Source organism: Perca fluviatilis, chromosome 7 (assembly GCF_010015445.1).
Source record: "Perca fluviatilis chromosome 7, GENO_Pfluv_1.0, whole genome shotgun sequence".
NCBI classification, from domain to species: domain Eukaryota; kingdom Metazoa; phylum Chordata; class Actinopteri; order Perciformes; family Percidae; genus Perca; species Perca fluviatilis.
In genome coordinates, this window is record NC_053118.1 from 9,113,412 (window position 1) to 9,127,680 (window position 14,269).

The following is a 14,269-nucleotide window of genomic DNA, read 5'->3' on the forward strand; positions in this document are numbered from 1 at the left end:
AGACAACATCGGCAGTATTGACGGCAAAATAGGCTACAGAATATTTCGTTTTGTATTGACAGGTGCAATATTTGAAAATCACTTTTTTTTTTGTTACATTTATATCTGCATTTATGTCAAAACCTAGACTTTCAAACATCAACATGTCATTTATTAATATGTATTGGTGTCAAAATGACATATAGACATCTTTTTGTATTCTATTTTGCCTGGAAACGCTTCCAACACGCTTGCGTGTTGCGTGAAAAATAGGCATCGGTTCTAGTTCTAGCATGCACACGTTTTCGGCGCGGCTTGAGCCACGCCTGAGACATGCGTGTCCCGCAAGCAGTGTGTCCGTTCATGCCACCTGGGAATATCAGGGACCGCCCCCGTGATTACGTTGTTTTTCCGACTGCCAGCGTCCACGTGCATGTACATGTCTATGCGTGTTCTTCTTCTATTATATTGGCGTTTGGCATAACAACTTGTTGCATGACTGCCACCAACTGTTGGGCGTGGCCTAGAGCATTAGGTGTGTGAAAACATAACAACCTAAATCGATAGCACGTTGTGGACGTTGGCAAAATATATTACATGCATGCGTGAATTTTCTACATTTAGGAAAAGTTTCTCACCCTTCAATGCATTAGAACAATCGTCGGCCATGTTTCTGTACGTCAGTTGTCAACAACGCGTCGCCAACTGGGAAACCGTGTCAGCAAGATCTAGCCCCAGTTTCCCAACTCTGATTCCCACAGGAAGTGACGTGAACGCTGACGTTTTCACTGGGAAATTTTTTTTTTTTTCGATGCCCACGAAGGCACGGAATGCTCTAACCTGTTAACATGGGAGCCAAAATAAAAAACGGACACGCCACGCAGCTGACACGCTCGCGCCACGCAGGCAGTGTGTAGCCGGCCTAATGCATGTTGTCAATAATTAAATCACATTCTCTCACCCTCAATAAAAAATTGCTCCAAAACTGGCATCTAATGCCTCTCATATTGCTTTCCTTCATCACACGGCTGTAACTCATAATTCATCTGTCATTTTCTTGAATTAGCGATTCGGTTTGGTCTATACAATTACAGAAAATGGTGAAAAATGCCAACAGTGTTCCCCGAAGCCCAACATGACGTCCTCAAATGTCTTATTTCGTCCACAACTCAAACATTTTCAGTTTACTGTCATAGAGGAGTGAAGAAACGGTGGGGGGAAAATCACATTTAAGAAGCTGGAATCTGTAAATGTTTACATTTTTCAATAAAAAAAAATGACTCAAACTGATTAATCAAAATAATTGGCTATTAATTCAATCGTTGACAACTAATCCATTAATCCATTCATCTTTGCAGCTCAAATATTACCCCTCATCTTAAAAAAACAGGGCAAGACCTGATGCAGAATGTCTCTGCAATAGCTCCTTGTGTCTGACAGGATGTGAAATGCACCCAGGGGATCTCTGTCCTTCTCTGCTGCCCCAAATATATCACCTACACTCATTATTCTCCCATCCCGCAAATCCTCAAATTCACCTTAACCAGGCACACAGAGGGAGGGCTGCTGCTATTCTGGTCCAAGAATATCAAACAAAAGATCATTTTCATAACACCTAAAATAGCATATATAATATAACATAACACAACACACTTCTGAATAACGAAGAGAAATCAGCTCACTTGCTCTCTGACTCAGATGCACTGCTACCCACTCAATATGTAGGCTATTAATACATTAATAGTATGGACTAAAAATGTATTTTATTGGCTTTTAATTGTATTGTTCACCACACATTACATTCCTCATTTCATATTTGGAATCAGCAGGACACCAGGACCAAGAGGACCAACTATGACTATCATATTTAGACTATGTATTTAGATCATGTTGTATTGCTGTGTCAAGCCGCACAGAGACAGACGTATCGGAAGTGAGAGGTTTGGACTGTCAAAATAAAAGTTATTATTTTCAGTATGTTAGAGCCCCTCCAACATTTTTCTGGACTGACCTTCTGAATAGAACCAGCATTACGTCTAGTAAAAATAGACATTCTGTAGGCTATATAGACTACTACTGGCCAACGGACTGTGCTTAGCAAATGTCTGGATTAAATGCAATAAAAAGGCTTTACATTTAGCTAGCTAAGTTTGGAATCTAGAGACATTTAAATTCGCAAAAATAGTACTACAATATCCATCAAAGCATTTAGGGAAACGGGTTACACAAGATGTAGTCTGTCCGATCTCCCCCCCACGACGACAAAACTCCGTATCATTTTATTTTTTTCTATTGAGACTATTTCCGGTCATTACTTGGCTAACTAACAGTACCATAGTCAACCAGGTGTTCGATGACATGTTGCCTTTGAGTTAACGTCACCCTGTATTTGCAGTATTTTTCGGCGCTCTCCATAGTCTCTGAGAGACCCTGGACGACTTTGTGTGAAATGTGCTGCTAGTTTTATTCACTTTTGTAACGTTAGACAATGGAGCCTCCGGATTTCGAAGCCATGAACTTCACGGCGGAACCAGTGGCGGCGGCGCACCCGATATGTGAGGAATGGAGAGGCACCCCGGAGGGCTCCGTGTTCCACCTCGCCAATATCTTCCTTTTCCTCGGCTTCATGGGCGGCAGCGGCTTATATGGACTCCTCTACCTGTTCACCTTTCTGACTATGGGCTTCTTCTGCTCCACCGTTTGGGCATGGTCGGACTCCTGCACAACGGACTCTTTCCTGTGGAGTTTCGCACTCTTCGGGGTGTGTTTGGGACAAGTCCTGCACGTTTCCTACCGTCTGAGAAGCGTCTCCTTCGATAATGAATTCCAGGAGATTTACAACTGCATGTTTAAAAAACTGGGAGTGTCGCTCGGCCTTTTTGGGAAGATAGTGGCGTGCTGTGACGGAGACGTCCAGACCATAGAGAGGGACCACTGCTTCGCCGTAGAGGGAAAAACCGCTATTGACAAGCTGTCGGTGCTCCTGTCTGGCAGGTGAGAACTTTAACTTACATCTCCCCTGATAGTGTCACACCAAACTGCATTTAGCCTACATATTCTGTAAGGTATAACAAAGATATATATATATATATATATATATATATATATATATATATATATATATATATATATATATATATGACATAGAAAAGAGAGACTCTGAAGAAATTGGACTCTAAAATCTAGATAATTAAGTGATAAACTCAAATGCACACTGTAAACATGACCGTAACACAGAGTATTCATCATTTATTCTTCCCCCAGCAAAAGGACAAAACCATTAAGGTGTCCTCTCCCTGTTGTTTCATGAATGTACATTAGCCTTACGCTATATAGTGAACTAAGACTATCATTTAGGAGGATTGTGCAGTTGTTATAGGCTTTTGTAATTGTACAATCCTCTCAAATTATATTCCCAGTTCACTGGACAGAACGCATATTGTGTGCTAATAATGGCAAATAAACTGCACATGGAAGACTAATATACATGATCCTTTATTGTTGAAGAATTAGCCTAAACAAAGAATCTGCCATTGTTTGAACCATTATAGAAACAGGTGCATAGGACTTTATATAGGCCTACTGCCTTTCATCACTGGCTTTATTTAAATCACATTTGCAACTTGATCAGCCTTTTCTAATTAGCTCAACAACTGCACTAGCCTAATATATTCACCAAACTTCTAACAACAATATGAACAGCAGTCTAAATACAGCAATATAACAGCACCAATGACTGTCACATTATGTTTAAAAAATAATGGTTAAAATGTAAAAAATAACAGTTTTTAACTGAACAGCAATATGTAGGCCTACCTATTTTAATGCAGGCTAATAATAAGGTAAAGCCACTGCTGAGTGAACAGAAACAGATATGAACAGATGAATCCCCACTATCTAGGTTTTGTGAATTTTTTTTGAGTCGGCGTCATTTTAATGCTTCCTGCTCCTCATTTGCGTAAAGTTGAATCCTGCCGACTCTATGCAGATGAGGAGCGGCCGGCTGGGCTCGACGCCTCTCAAAAGCTGCCAAAAAATCTTTTAAACTGACCTTTGTCGATCTGAAATGAAGACAGATTGAGCCACTTTATGGTAGTCCTGCCCGATTAATCGTTATAAAATCGCGATCTCGATTCACCCCTGTTCACGATTTAATTTTTAAATGACTTTGATTTTTTTTTTTTCTCTTTCAATTAATTTATTGAAAGCATTTGACATTAACATGTTTTAATAATATAAAGACATGTTGAAGGACTTCAGATAGAGCCTGTATCAGGGCCATATTTAGTTCAGATAGAGCCTGTATCAGGGCCATATTTAGTCCAGATAGAGCCTGTATCAGGGCCACATTTAGTCCAGATAGAGCCTGTATCAGGGCCATATTTAGTTCAGATAGAGCCTGTATCAGGGCCACATTTAGTCCAGATAGAGCCTGTATCAGGGCCACATTTAGTCCAGATAGAGCCTGTATCAGGGCCACATTTAGTTCAGATAGGGCCTGTATCAGGGCCACATTTAGTCCAGATAGAGCCTGTATCAGGGCCACATTTAGTCCTGATAGAGCCTGTATCAGGGCCACATTTAGTTCAGATAGAGCCTGTATCAGGGCCATATTTAGTTCAGATAGAGCCTGTATCAGGGCCATATTTAGTTCAGATAGAGCCTGTATCAGGGCCATATTTAGTTCAGATAGAGCCTGTATCAGGGCCATATTTAGTTCAGATAGAGCCTGTATCAGGGCCATATTTAGTTCAGATAGAGCCTGTATCAGGGCCTTATTTAGTCCAGATAGAGCCTGTATCAGGGCCATATTTAGTTCAATGTTACAATTTTTGGTAGCCTACTATACTTAAATGACCAGTATGTACTTTATTTTCTGTATTCATTGAAGCCTCTATGTTTACAGGCTTTTGGTGATGCACAATGTGCTCTAGGTACCAAAAACAATCTATGTTTGGTACTGCCAATTTGTTTAGTTTTGTCATGGTTCATGTGTGCAATAAACATTACACTTGGTGAGAAACAAATCGTGGCAGAGAATCGTGAAATCAATTCTAAGCTAAAAAATAAAAATCGTGGTTCATATTTTCCCCTGAATCGTGCAGGCCTACTGTATGGCCTATTTCTCGCTTGAAATGTGTTCAAAAACACGTTTCGGTGATGTATTTTTCGTAAAAATAAGAGATCATATTCCAAACGAGCTGCCATTATGCTCTGTTTTGAAATTCGGGAGCAGCCAGCCCCACGTGACGAGTTTGTCCAATCAGCTGCAGCCATCCGTGAAAACAACGCCCATATGGACACACGCGTACCATAAGACACACCCCACAGCAGGACACCTGCTAATGTTTTAGTAGCAGGTTTTGTGTCATGTGGGTTTAGTGTTCCCATTGGGAAGTGGATTAGTTCATATAAAATTTCCATCTATTCTCCTACAGAATCCGTGTGACAGTTAATGGAGAGTTTCTGCACTACATCTACCCTTTCCAGTTTCTGGATTCACCTGAGTGGGACTCTCTCAGACCATCAGAGGAGGGTGTATTCCAGGTCCCCCTTTTTTTTTTAAGTCATGTGCATGTGCAATAAAACATGTCATCCATTAATAACTCAGGAATGTCAATTCACTGAGCCCTGTGTCCACAAGCTCAAGATTTTCTGCCTGTAATGCCCAATTTTAGGTTCGTAAATCATCACGACCATCATCATGTGCAGTTCAAAGATCAGGCTCGGACAGCACATTCTATATTTATCTTGTTGACAACAAATTCCATGAAAAGACCCAAAACAAGTATATTTTCATTTTATTTCTTTGTGCCATACACCTTCATAGATATTTAAAAAAGATTTCATAAATGAACAGCATTTATAATGACGTTGTGTTGCACTTAGGTTAGCCACTTCCAGGGTCCTGGTATTGTGAATGGTGGGTCACTGAAATGGCTCACTGGGGCACTTATAGGGTAACCTGTACCCTATTTTCCGATATTTGTGTCTACGTGACTTATGGTAACGACAATCTTTAAAATTGGTCCAGTATTAAAGTTGCAATATGTAATACTGACAGCTAGTGTTTAAAATAGTTACTGCAGTACAAATTCAAAATACTGGAGAGAGTCGTCTCCCCAGCCCCCTCCTCCCCAGACTCGAAGTTCACGGAGGTTGCCAGGCTGAGACCACAGCGTCCACAACAATGTTACTAGACGCTTGTCTCACATAGCCAGATATTACTCATATCTGCAAACTAGTTGCTTTTTGGCGAAAATTGCCGTTTTGAATGGGAAAATGTCATCCACGTGAATTGTGTAGATCCGAAGAGTTTTTACTTTGGGGGGGTGGGGGTTCTGAGACCCGGTGCTAATAAAGGCACCGGTGCCTTAACGACCGTTATCTACCGGACCGAATAGCAACGCGGATTTCGGTGCCTTATTTAGGTGCCACTTAAATGCCTGCGCTTCTCTCTGATGCTCCGAAAACGGACGTTAGAGGGAACTGAAACATTAGTTTCACACGTTAGCCTACCGTTAGCTAGCAGCTGGAGTAAACACGGTTAAAATGCTGACAGCTAAACGGTGTAAAAGTGTGTCTGTATTTCACTGGAGAGGATTCTAACACCAGACTGTAGCTGCCGTTGTCTGAAAAACAACACAGACTCAGCCTCGCCTCGCCAGCCTTGTGCCACATTCAAAGTAACTGTAAAATACCCATTTCCCATCCAGTGGTTTTTTTTTCTCGTTAATAGGAATTTACTGGTAAAATAAATTAATAATAATATGTTATTATTACATTTTTAATCAAATATTTTATTTTGACCCTGTGGCCTCAGCAATACACAAGCCGTTCTTTAATGTCGCCGTTCTTTTTTAGATCAACTTTTTATTGCTTTATATTTTGAACAGACAAATACAGTTGAACAAGGTGCTCCTTTTTCAGATAAAAATCTTTCCGTCAGGCACCGTTTTAAAAGTATCGTTGAAAGTATTGTTTTAGCACCGGGAAAATGTTGTTCCCTTTATTTTCTTCTCGGGGGGGGGGGAGATGTGTCACCTTTTTCAGCCCTTCTGAGTTTGCAGATATGATTACTCCACAGCTTAGCGGAGTAGCTAACGTTAAATGCTGGCTATATTTACGCTCCTAAAAGCCCATGCTCACGCGGACCTCTGTACCCAACTGACACACTTTCTCGGCGTAGAATTACGGTAGGAACGGCTAAAAACACAACAACCTCGCCGTCCTCTCCACCCGACGGACAGACACACTTTCTCGGCTTAGAATTACGGTAGGAACCGCTAAAAATAACACTAACTTGCCGTCCTCTCCACCCGAATAAACACACTTTATTGGCTTAGAATTACAGCAACCATCGCTAAACGCACTGCAAACTCACAGTCTTCTCTTCCCGATTTACAGCCCCCCTCTCTTGGCTTAAAATAACTCACCGTTGTTGGCTACGGCCGCTGAACAGACTACACGTTGTAACCAGCCGTGGCCTGCTTGCCTGGACCTCCGCTAACGTTAGCAGTGAGCAGGGTTAGGGATCACTTTACTGGCTGTGTCTCAATTTGTATTTTTGCGAGTAACCAACTCGGGTACTCTAGCTATATAATTCAGTGTGAGTACACAAATGTTGAAATGACATAAAATGCCCGTCCCTAGTGGCTGTGATAAATTAGCCTGAAGCTAATGCTTACCTGTTCAGGAGGAAATTAGCCAACTGGGCGTCCTTTTGGGCTCTAAGCTGTCTCCATCTACCATATGATATGCCGATTGATGCATGTAATGTTGAACTAAACCAGCGCGAGTTCCGCCGGAAAACCTGTAGCTGTACACCGCTAGCAACAGGTGCTACAGGAGGTAAGCAAAACAAGCAGATTTGCGTGTTAGTCACACTAAGGCGAGCGCAAATAAATAAAAACATGCGCCAGCGGGTTCCTGGTCAGCTATAGTCTATATCGACGACGCTTCGCTTCTGAGATTGTTCGGGTGCCGCCGGAAATTCTGCCGGATGTTCCACACCTTCCACTCTCTTTGTTTTGGCATTCTAAACTGCGATCGATTTGAGGACTATGGTTGGCTGCTCCTCAGATCTCTGCAGGGTAAATCCAGACAGCTAGCTAGACTATCTGTCCAATCAGAGTTTTCTGTTTGCACGACTAAAACAACTTTTTAAAGGCTTAGCGCCGCCGAAGACAATTGTGATTTGTTTTAAAGAAATGTCAATAAGCCAGAGCACGTTTTTCTCCCATCTGTGTGGACATGGAGACCCTCCTTCGCAGTGCTGTGGAGGAAGGTCTGGCAATGCGAGACTAGGTCAGCTGAGAGAGAGAGAGAGAGAGAGAGAGAGAGAGAGAGAGAGAGAGAGAGAGAGAGAGAGAGAGAGAGAGCGCGCATGTGCATAATACGGGGACGGTGTGTCAGCGTTGTTCCACGGTTGTAGGGTATGTGAAACGTGGCATCATGACTTTGCGTAAACATACACGGCCCTTTCCTAAAGCCAAATAGCGTGTTACCTGTACTCGTTTTTAGCTATCCGCGTGTATGTCTACGCTGTATACAGCGGATGTAAACATACACACGTGGCGTGTTATCGCGAGTGTGCCGTGCTATCGTGAGAACGTCACACGCGGTTTAAAAAAAAAAAAAAAAACGGTTGATAAACGCCACACGCAACCCCGGCTCTCCTGGGTGAAAGTCCTGTGTTTTGGTGTGTGTGTGTGTGTGTGTGGAAACACATCCAACATGCTAACGCGCATTCAACCGCATCACCCGACGTGCCTATCACTGGGACGAGAAAACAAATACGGAGCCCAACTCTTTTTGTTTTAAATGTATTTTAACATTCTACACACACATTGGAGTATAAAATAGAACAAGAAGGGCCCGGCTATGGCAGTTGCCGTCCCCCTGTGGTTGGCTTGTCAGTAAACGGTATAGCAGTATTGCTGTTATCGCAGCAGCCCTACCTGATGTGATATATTACACTATATATTGAATATCAATACATCTGCCAAAGAATTCTAAATCAGCAGCAGGTCGATTATGAAAATGCCAATTTAAAGTTAAAGGCCAACAGTATTTGTCCTACATTTTTACTTTGGGTTCAGTCTCTTCTGTCCCCATTGAAACATCACTCCAGTTTATTACAGCCTTGTCCATTTGTTCCCAGATCCCAGCGATTACTTTGGTACAACTGCACGATTAGACCCACGTCGTAAATGCCAGCTCGTTTTTTTCTCTTTCGGCCTCATCCCTTTCTTATCATTCATTCCTTATTCCCCACAGGTGACACTGCACGCCGATGACCCCTGTCGATACGTGGCGTGGAGGAGGAAGAAACTCTATCTGCTTTTCGCCAAGCATCGCTACATAGCTAAGATCTTTGCCCTGGTGGTGCGCAACGACATCGCAGAGAAGCTGTACTCCCTCAACGACAAGGCTTACGACGAGTCCGGCCACCGCTTTGATCTCCGCTTACCGAGTTACATACCAGGGACCGAATTAGAAAAGGCAGATGTCTTCCTGCAAGTGCCGGTACAGGGGGCAAAGACTGCCTGAACGAACACACACACGCACACAAACACACACACACACACACACACACACACACACACACACACACACCAGCTCCAAGCCATAAACATGAAAGGCCCTAGCTTGCATCTTGCATTTAAGTGTCAATTCAAAAACCGGTACAATGTTTTTTTTTGGGGGCATTTTTAGGCCTTTATTGACAGGACAGCTGAAGAAATGACAGGGGAGAGAGGGGGGAATGACATGCAGCAAAGGGCCGCAGGTCGGAGTCGTACCCCGGCCCGCTGCGTAGGGCTAAATGATTTTGGAAAATAAGTTTTTTGTTTTTGTTTTTGTTTTTTTACACCAATATTGCAATTGCGATTTTAATGTGATTATTTTTTGAGCTCTTTGTCTTCTGTATTATTCAACAAAGACAAGCAATACATCATTGTATAGTATGAACAACACAAGATTAGATAGATTAAACATTCTTTCCCGAGGCCAGGCCTGTATGTGATGATAAAATTAGGTGACGCATGAATTTATATGAATGACATCTTTTATTTAACTACTTCAGTCCCAGTAGTATATTGAGCACTGACCAAGCCTGGTGTAAACATCCATAAGTCAGAAACAAACTAGTGCAGATTGCAGAAATATAAAAACAAATATGTGGCTTTACCACACTTAAGCCTGGTTCACACGGGACGATTTTAAAATTGTCGGCCGATTTTCCAATCCTGAGAGACCCCACACAGGGTGATAAAAAATCACAGGTCTAACAGTTTTGGTTGTACAGTGTGTGGTGCGCAGCAAAATCAACACATCACACACGAACCGATTTGACTCCCGAGCATTCCCAGGTCAGACGGGAAATCTCGCAAAATCCCTCGAGATCAAACGCGACTTCAGAGTAAACAATCATTGCGGACGAAGAGGATGCAGTGGCGATAGTTTGTAGTGTGTTTTTAACCGAAAAGAAACGTTATCAAAAGAAAAGGCGATGGTCAAAGAAGACAACGCGAGCATGGACTATACTTGCTACATCATGATATGGAGGTGATTTGTTTTTTCTCATAGAAATGTCGTTAGGTATTACACAGATTAATAAACGTTCATATATTCGTTTCCATATACTATGGTGGACTGCAGTTGTGGATGTAGTTATGCCCATCGACTTTATTTATTTTACACAGGCTGCGTGCTCGTTTGTCCCCGGGGGACACCACACACGAGGAGAAATCGGGCCAAATAAATCCAACATGTTGGATATCCCCGATTTGAGATGGGAGGGGTCCCGACGGCCTTCCGAGCAGACGAGAGCAGTCTTAACACACCACACACGGCAGGAATATCTGATCAGATTATTTTACGATAATCGGAGCATCCTTAAGATTGTCGGGAGGGGTGAATATATTATATATATAATTATCCTGCCGTCTGTACCAGGCTTTAGTAGTATTTAGATTATTTAATTATTTACTGTATATGTAAACATGTGGATTGCACTTTTTAAACACTGTCTTTGAATTTTACTAGACAGTAAGTTAAAAATATAGTACACACACACACACACACACACACACACACAACTGTATTTTTTTACAGCGCACACAGAGGAGCTGCCTCCAGCCCCTCCCCCTGGTGAATTTGCGTGCCGTGTGCATAACAGCGTCAACGTTGCACTTGCTCAGAGAGGCTATCGTAACGTTAGCAATAGCATGCTGCTGCTGGTCTTGCCGTGGGATTAACTGTACTAATAAAACCATTGAAACAACGCGGCCACGCTGCTGTGAAAGCTCCCTGAATGTCATTTATCAGAGTCTGGTTGTTACCGCTCTCCGCGGCAGTCTCCTCCGCTCCATATCTTTATAACGGAGCTAGCTAACCGGAGCTAACCGATAATCGGAGCTAATCATTGCTAACCGAGCCTTAAGTTCTGCGTGCCTGTATCCATTAACTGCACGTACGGACTCGAGCCTGAATAAAACCCTTCCTTTTATTAAAATGGCTGTAAAAGTTTTAAACTACAACTTATTGAGTTGTTTTGAATGACAGAAATCTGCTCAAGGTACGGCGTAGCGTTAGCGTGCCAAGTTGATGCTTTCTCTGCGGAGTGCAGGCTGATTTGCTCTCGCGAGTCACGTGACATATCGCGATATTATTGCAAATGCGATTAATCGTTCAGCCCTACCGCTGCGTCAAGGAGTAAACCTCTATATATGGGCGCCCGCTCTACCAACTGTGCTATCTGGGCGGCCAAAATGTTGTTTTTTAAGATTATTTTTTGTGGGCTTTTTTTTTTTTATTATTAGATAGTTTAGATAGATAGGAAAGGGGGAGGGGATGACACGCAGCAAAGGGAGGTGGGTTGAATCACCTATAGGCAGATAAAAAAATGATAGAGCGCTTAGTTCATTTGCTGTTTGACTCTGTGTGGTTTCAATCATATACTGGAGCAGAACACAGCAGATCTTTACTCCTTCACTGATCGGCGTCTCGCATTTTGGCTTTTTCACACTCAGCCACGCAACATTTAACTGAGGAGTTTGTGAGTGTTTGTGTGTACTGAAATGGTTTTAGGCTCCGATGATCCTGTTAAACCAAACCTAAAGGTTACGCTTTGTCAACTTTTTAGAGAACCATTAAAAGCAGCTACTTTTGATGTATAAGTACAGTATGAATGTATAGCGTTGTAAAATGAACAGGCGGCTGCAGATGTCCTGTAATGTGTATTATTGACAGATTAGATCGGTGCCTATTGTTAATGTAACATTGTGCAGATGTAAAACGGAGATGTGTAAATAGGCTAATGGTGTCTATATTGGACTGTACAAATAAATTATTCTTTATTTTATTGTGGATTTTTCTTATTTGGCATGTCAATGATTTAACCACATGTTACGTGTGTTGTGCCCCCCCCCCCAGGCTGGCATAGACTGTTTCCTCCACTGAATGTTTTTCCTTTTTCCTTTCCTTTTTTTTCCTTTTTTGTGCATAGTAATATCATGTACTCCTTTGTGAATATTACATTTTAAAAGGCCCTTTTTGAGATGCATAGGCTTGTTAAAAAAAACTGTATGAAAGTGTTCTCTCAATTGAGTCAGGAGTGGGGCTTTTAGACCTTTCAGACCTAATCAGACTAATTGAAGCCACAGGGTGGGTCGGCTGAATGTAAGGCCCCCACCTTCATCAAATGTGTTCACCATTTGCATGAAGAAGACCCAGTAGTGTCGAAACGTTGCCTTTATATTAAATATTGGAGTTTAAAGCAGTGAGTTCCCCCAGCCTGCCTATGGTCCCCCAGTGGATAGAAATGGTGATAGGTGTAAATCGAGCCCTGGGTATCCTACTCTGCCGATCTGGAATCTTCCCCTTATGACATCATAAGGGGGAAGGTTACCTCCCCTTTCTCAGCTTTGCCTGCCCAGATAATTTGGCCCACCCATGAGAGAGAGACCTCACGGCTTTTAAACGAGCGAAGCATGGCAGTTGGTCCTCAATAGCTACAGACACAAAAATGGCACATCCTAAGGAAAGCTCATTGTGGGACTGGCTCTAGTGGCTGTAATTCTGCACCAAGGCTGAATTTCGGGAAAGAGACTTCAGATACAGTATTAGGGGACCACTGAGGCCTATATAAAAGAGACTTCAGATACAGTATTAGGGGACCACTAAGGCCTATATAAAAGAGACTTCAGATACAGTATTAGGGGACCACTAAGGCCTATATAAAAGAGACTTCAGATACAGTATTAGGGGACCACTAAGGTCTATATAAAAGAGACTTCAGATACAGTATTAGGGGACCACTAAGGCCTATATAAAAGAGACTTCAGATACAGTATTAGGGGACCACTAAGGTCTATATAAAAGAGACTTCAGATACAGTATTAGGGGACCACTAAGGTCTATATAAAAGAGACTTCAGATACAGTATTAGGGGACCACTAAGGTCTATATAAAAGAGACTTCAGATACAGTATTAGGGGACCACTAAAGCCTATATAAAAGAGACTTCAGATACAGTATTAGGGGACCACTAAGGCCTATATAAAAGAGACTTCAGATACAGTATTAGGGGACCACTAAGGTCTATATAAAAGAGACTTCAGATACAGTATTAGGGGACCACTAAGGTCTATATAAAAGAGACTTCAGATACAGTATTAGGGGACCACTAAGGTCTATATAAAAGAGACTTCAGATACAGTATTAGGGGACCACTAAGGCCTATATAAAAGAGACTTCAGATACAGTATTAGGGGACCACTAAGGCCTATATAAAAGAGACTTCAGATACAGTATTAGGGGACCACTAAGGCCTATATAAAAGAGACTTCAGATACAGTATTAGGGGACCACTGAGGCCTATATAAAAGCATCAAAAGAGCACCATGTCTTAGGACCTTTTAAAAGAGTTCACTTGATGCGGAAAGCTGAACTCTTTTAATGTCTCTGAGGACATTTTGATGTAGCTTCTTTTTATTCTTTTATTGGAAGTCTTTTAACTTTTTTCATTCATTTGCTGGTTTTATCGGTTGCCTGTGAGAAGCAGGAATAGCCTCATTGCTCTACTTGCTCTAAGATGACTGGACCTGAGCTCCCTCTGGAAGAAACAGCTAGTCCAGAAAGCTAAGAGAATCATGGGTAATACTGGCCACGTTCTTTCTTGTAGATTCTCTTTAGTGCTTTCAGGGCGGCGCTATCTTTATATCCACTTGGGAAAAAAAGAACTTCAAAAGAATCTTTTCCTTATATTGGCGGCTCATTAAATTGA

The 14,269-nt window shown here is 42.1% G+C and overlaps 1 protein-coding gene across 1 annotated transcript; it reads left to right on the forward strand.

Annotated features, from left to right (window-relative positions):
* Positions 1-2,299: 2,299 nt before the first annotated feature.
* Positions 2,300-9,676, forward strand: popdc3 (popeye domain containing 3). Its single transcript, XM_039804863.1, has 3 exons — positions 2,300-2,973; positions 5,418-5,526; positions 9,259-9,676. The coding sequence occupies exons 1-3, from the start codon at positions 2,468-2,470 to the stop codon at positions 9,529-9,531; spliced, it is 888 nt and encodes a 295-aa protein (XP_039660797.1). The 5' UTR covers positions 2,300-2,467; the 3' UTR covers positions 9,532-9,676.
* Positions 9,677-14,269: the final 4,593 nt, after the last annotated feature.

Coding starts and splice junctions, on each gene's coding strand:
- popdc3 (XM_039804863.1), top strand. CDS start 2,468: ATGGAGCCTCCGGATTTCGAAGCCATGAACTTCACGGCGGAACCAGTG. Junction 2,974..5,417: donor TCGGTGCTCCTGTCTGGCAG/GTGAGAACTTTA, acceptor ATTCTCCTACAG/AATCCGTGTGACAGTTAATG. Junction 5,527..9,258: donor CAGAGGAGGGTGTATTCCAG/GTCCCCCTTTTT, acceptor TATTCCCCACAG/GTGACACTGCACGCCGATGA.